The sequence below is a fragment of the Trichoplax adhaerens genome, genomic scaffold, assembly GCF_000150275.1.
Source record: "Trichoplax adhaerens TRIADscaffold_17 genomic scaffold, whole genome shotgun sequence".
NCBI lineage: Eukaryota > Metazoa > Placozoa > Uniplacotomia > Trichoplacea > Trichoplacidae > Trichoplax > Trichoplax adhaerens.
In genome coordinates, this window is record NW_002060959.1 from 1,289,870 (window position 1) to 1,295,869 (window position 6,000).

The following is a 6,000-nucleotide window of genomic DNA, read 5'->3' on the forward strand; positions in this document are numbered from 1 at the left end:
ATTCACCTGATTGGCGAACTGTTACAATAAAAAAAGATTTTAAGTTTAACTTTTAATACTGCTTTGACATGTTTAACCCTATCTAGCATGATTGACGTAGTAGCATTTGCAATAATAATATTAATAGCAACCAAAATGCAGCCTTTTCTGCTTACTGCATCATACAGTAATGACGCATCGTCGCGTGTGTTTTGTATACCATAGGAGAGCCTTGTGGATATGTCTAGAAGCTCATACTGTCGTACAATAGGCTACTACTGTAGAGTAGAATAACCTTTCTTCACTTAGGATACCTTATAGTATACTGTACACTATACACCACAGAGGGTTTGAGCGATTGTGGACATATTTTTGAACATTATTTGCATTGATTGACTAGGCCTACCCGTGGTCTACTTTAGTCACCACTGACCATATTGGCGTAGTTAGGTCATGTAGGCATACTATTTCTGATGCTGTTGAGGATGAACGCGTAACTTTGATCATTTGGAAGTAGCCTAGAGCACAGAACGAACAATATAGTGCAACTTTGATCATCAAAAAGCAGCTTAATGTAGTACAGTATAGCTTAGCTTGTAGAGGGCTTGAGGAAGCGCGGACTTATTTTGTACATTATTTGCATTGGTCTGCTCGGTCTACCATAGTGACCACTTACCACATTGGCGTATTTAGGTTATGGAGGGCATACTATTTCCGATACAGTACAGGATGAACGATATAGTGCAACTTTAATCCTTTGAAAGCAGGCTAATCTAGTGCAGTATAGCTTTCAGTGGGCTTGAGCAAAGGGTGGACTTATTTTTAACATGATTTGCATTGGTCAGCTAGGTCAAGTAGGCATACTATTTAAGATACCACAGGATGAACGACATAGCGTAACTTTGATCTTTTGCAAGCAGCTTAATCAATTAAGTATGTTGGCAATCTTTCTATATGTATTCTGCCTTCATCAATTAATTCTTCGCTCCATTTTCCATCTCATACTGCATTAGCTGCAGCGGACATCATCCTCTCCATTCAATAAGTCGGTCCAACGAGTTACCTACCCGTACCTATCACCATGGATACCCAACCATTTCCTGGACTGTAGTATAGTCGAAGGGTACCGTAACAGTCCACCAGCTGTCAGTCTGTAAGCAGAACCTACCAGCTGCGCACAATCACTAGCTCTACATGGTCTATCAACATTAGAACTAATATGACAACTAGGCAGACACCGTAGTCAGGTTAGCTAGCAATCGCGTTGATTTTTGCTAGAGCTAGTGGATGCTCGATGCCAAGCAGATCATTAAATTGTGCAATTTTACTCATCAATTGTACGTCTATTACTACCGATATTGACTGCTACAAAAAGTGACGACACAAAGTTGATTTTACTGTAGTATGATAGTCCTCTTCTGCTGCTGGCGCTTCTAGAAAAAGAGAGCGACTGTTGCAGATTGATCGACAAGGTGATCGTGAAATAGAGGACAGCTAACATCCTAACAATATTGCCAGTGACTACCAAAACAAAAAACGGATCAACTAGGGCGAGGAGGATATCAATACGAACAGCAAGCAAGAAAAAAGGAATGACGACTACAGTGAAGAAGTATCCCAGTCTGTACCTGCAGAGCGATTGGAATTTAGCTTTGAGGTTTGAGCAATAAAGTAGATTCAATTCTACTGTAACTAAGTATGCAAATATAAGAAAGGAGATTTGCAGCGATCAGTATACAGTAGAAAAGTCAAGGACTGTATAATGTAGTACGGAATAGAAATCATAATTGTACTATGCATGTAGACAGTTTAGACAGAGGCTATAAGTAAGAAAAATCTGCACCATTTTTCTATCTAATTTGTAATTCACGCTTGCTCAATATCAATTGGCCTCATTTGTTAAGAAGATATAGTATACTTACAGCGAGCCAGGCTTAATATCTATGATGGCATGCAGAGTAGTCCTCATTTGCATCGAAAATTCTCCTGACAAATTATAATTAAACGGAATTTTACCAGTATTGGTATAGCTGCATTAATTGAACGACTTGGATACCTACTTAGCAGTCATTTAAACAATGGACTTTTTGATGCATTTCTTTAGAGAGGCCAATGGAAGTGCTTGGGTATCTTGCAAGCTAGGTATGTCATCGCTGTATCGTGACATAGACACACATTCTATAGCATGCATAGAATGCATGTTGTGCCTATCCTACATGGAGAGTCAGTAAAAATATCCAGTTTATGAATATACGTCTTGAATGTCGCCTTCAGTTAACGAGACGCAATATCGCTTGTACGTCTGGAGTAAACTTAAAATAATTACAGTGTGTAATTGAACCTATATGGTGTATATGGATGCTATCCATACACATTTTCATTGCATTTTACTTCTCTAAAAGACTATGCTACTGTAGAATAATAAAACTGGACGAACGAACAATTCATCGTGCAAGCCGCGTGATATCAACGAGCTCTATATTATTTTCTATTCACTCTTTCAGGTGATACATCCATTCGTGGTAGTATTAAATGCTTCGAAGATGGGACACACGAAGTATCAGAAGAATTTTGCGTTACTAATATCGAGCAGGTAAGAAGCTCTTATCAATATTAGGTGCAATTTCTGTAAATTGTAAATACTTGAGCGTAAACAAGTACGTTTTCATTTACTGAAATATAATGTTACAATTTGAAAAGTTCACTATTGCTTATGCTAGAGGGAAGATTTGTTGTACTTGTATTAGGCTTGCAGGCAGTATTTATTATACCATGCTGATTTTATTGTCGTGTCGAATGTTAAATTGACTTTATTTGATCACGGCTATAATGGTTATTATTGGATGTAGCTTTAATTTACAAGATACATTATAATACTCTAGCTGTGAATTTTCTTGTAATTTTTGGATTTGTGGAGATTATAGACCCGTACATTGGAATGGGTAATTTACTAGTAATTATAATTTGTGCACCATTTGAATTACTTTAGCTTTAAAGTAAGAAATAGAGTATATACGACTGATATAATGATCTTGCGGATAAAGTGTGCTCACTTATACTTGCAACATAAATCATATTATTTATTTTTATAATTTGTGTAGAATCCAATTACAATTACTTGCCCAAGGAATCGATGTAAAGCTGATTTTTTGGCTCCAAAACAGGAATATCCTCGGCATCATCGTGGAAGTGTAAGCTTAATTCAGTTAGAATGATATGATTTCATTCTATCTCGGAGGCATGTCAGTAATGTAAATGTACATAGTTGAGTACTGTGCCTCTCTTGTGTTATAGTAATACTTATGAGCAGTTGTAAATGTACAGTTCAGTTGAGCACTGTTCAAAGTAATCTATAGGTACATTACTAAAACGAACATAGCAAACTTATACTTTGCAAACCGTTACTGCATTGATAATAAAGTTAATATATTGTTTAATGGGGTTTCTAGGTACGAACTATTGATGTCAGCCCTGGAGGTAACTTAGCAGTATCAGCTGGAAGCGATAGTACTATTAGACTATGGACCACTGATAATGGCGCAATTAGGGTACAGTTATGTTGCTATTAATTTCTTGATGAGATAAAAAATTTGAAGCTACAACTATTTAGCTACCCATTTTGTATACAGCGGTGATTCATATGACAAGACATTTGTAATATTGTTTTCTCTTTATCGAAACTAGCGTGAATTATGTGGACATCACAATGATGTCACATCATGTAAGTTTTTCCCTTCGGGAGTTGTACTGTTATCTGCATCTTCAGATATGCAAATTAAAATTTGGTCAACGGAAGATGGTTCAAATCCTGCAACATTTAGAGGGCATACATCGAGTATGTTAGACTGCAAACTTATAGCATTTGTTCAATAGACAGGGCTTTACAAAGTTTTTTACGTTACTGCTTGATTAATTTGTTATTCATAAAATAGCTGTTACAGACACTGCGATTATCGGGCGTGGTAGAAATATTATATGTAAGTTTCTTTAATTACAGTTATTAATGCTCATCATTATATTAAATATCATAAATTATACTATAAGTAACTAATTAATAATAATTAACTATAGCATGCGGAACTGATGCAGCCGTGAAACTTTGGGACTGTGGACGAAGTAATTGCCTTGATACTCTTCTTAAAGCTGATTGTCCCATTAATGCGTGCGCATTAGATAATGATCAAGCGGCAGTTGGTTTAGCCCATCGCGGAACAGCAACAAGTAACTAAATTATGATGAATTACAGCTTATAACTAGGATATAATAGCATATTGTTGAATATGATAATAGTCAGTAAGTCATAAAGTTTTATTTGTCGTAATTAATGATATTTTAATAGGCGAGCGTGAAATTGATACGCAGGGCAAAATAATAGCGCTGGCAATGGAAAACAATTATATGGAATGCCTAGATGTATACAGTAGGAGCCAAGTACGATTGTAATAATAATTAAAAATTTACTTAAAATTTTCTAAGTTGATTGCTGTACTGTACAATGTATATCTGCCCTTAAGAGTTATGATATTTCTACTTCGTAAATAGATTTGTAAATTGAATGCATCATCTGCCTTCAATTGTTGCATCATTAATTCGGGCTTAACAGTCATCGGAGGTTGCCAGGATGGCAGCTTATACTTATTTGATTTACGAAACCCAACGTGAGTCTAGTATTAGTTAGATTGATGTTGCTTATTCGTATATCATTAATAACACTTGACATTTGGCTTACTACCAGCTGTATTTCTTCGTGATAATTAAAATAGTGCTCCTTTGCAAGTTTTTTGTCGTTCCGTTTACTCAATTACGACGTTAAAATCAATATCGAAGGAGGATATCTTTGTAGGGACAGGTTAATAGCTTAATAGATAAATTAAGAATTAGTAAACGGATGTTATTGTTTTTTGCGACATTCCGTATAAAGGTCAAGCAGATTACTTTACTTTGATTGTACCAATTTAATGTATAGTTGATATGAATAACTATTAACCCTAGAATTCCATCTATTTTTTTTATTCAAGGTGACGGATGTTGTTACAAATGGAATATAGCCAAAGCATACACGGAAGAAGAGCTGATTTCAACTATAGAATTGTCGGGATCTGATTGCGATCCTATTTATGACATAGCTATCCATGAAAATAAGGTTTATAATTGTTGTAGAGATGGTCGAATTAGACAATATGCAATTCCCCTATAATTGTCACATGTTAGTCGATAGCGACAAATTTCAAATAAACTAAGGAGATTCTTCGCTGTATAATTACCAGTCAGAGACCATCAATGCAGTAAAGTTCATATTGTTTTACCATTAACGTTGCCATAATTTTGTCGTATTTCAGAGATCTCTACTAGATTCATGTATGAGCATTGGATATTATCAGTATTAGTTTTGATATGCTTCGTCAATCATCTTCAATTAAATTTATTTTCATTATACCGAGCTATGAGAATACTGTTTTCCATTAATTGTTTAAATCTATGTATAGTAACCCGTATACCGCTTGTTTCGTTTTGGCTGTTTACAGCGCTGCCTTTATTTTATTTCGATCACGTAATACGGTATTTGGATATTGCAATTAAAGCCTTCTTACTGTTTTATCTTAGTTCTTAAATTTTACGTTTTGTTTAGATAATGTCACTTTATTTATTAGCTATGGTAACTGTTTCTAATCGGCAAATACTTTACTTTCAATATTGTAATATAAGCGATGTTATAAGGGGAGGTAGATTACATATCGGGAGTGAAGGTATTATTCGTTTCTTATAGTTTTTACCCGTACCACGCGAAATATCAGCATTAAATCGTGTTTGATTCTCTCGATACAAAATTATACTTTTAAATATCATATTTGTTGCTAAGCGTGTCTATAGTTGCTAAATAACACAAAACAATGTAATTGGCATGTTATCTCCTTAGATATCTTTCCTTTAGACTTGGATAATTGGGTTGTAATAATGAAATTAGGATTGTGTATTTTTAGGATTGAATCAACATTTAAGTCCTTTAAGTAATAAATTAAA

At 35.0% G+C, this 6,000-nt stretch overlaps 1 protein-coding gene across 1 annotated transcript; it reads left to right on the forward strand.

The window, feature by feature from the left end:
* Positions 1-1,571: 1,571 nt before the first annotated feature.
* TRIADDRAFT_60810 (uncharacterized protein) lies at positions 1,572-5,176 on the forward strand (the record flags this gene model as incomplete). The annotated part of the gene is made up of 12 exons (XM_002116700.1): positions 1,572-1,636; positions 2,084-2,121; positions 2,484-2,572; positions 3,081-3,170; positions 3,429-3,527; positions 3,664-3,814; positions 3,912-3,956; positions 4,051-4,200; positions 4,319-4,410; positions 4,522-4,637; positions 4,743-4,828; positions 4,998-5,176. The coding sequence occupies 12 exons, from the start codon at positions 1,572-1,574 to the stop codon at positions 5,174-5,176; spliced, it is 1,200 nt and encodes a 399-aa protein (XP_002116736.1).
* Positions 5,177-6,000: the final 824 nt, after the last annotated feature.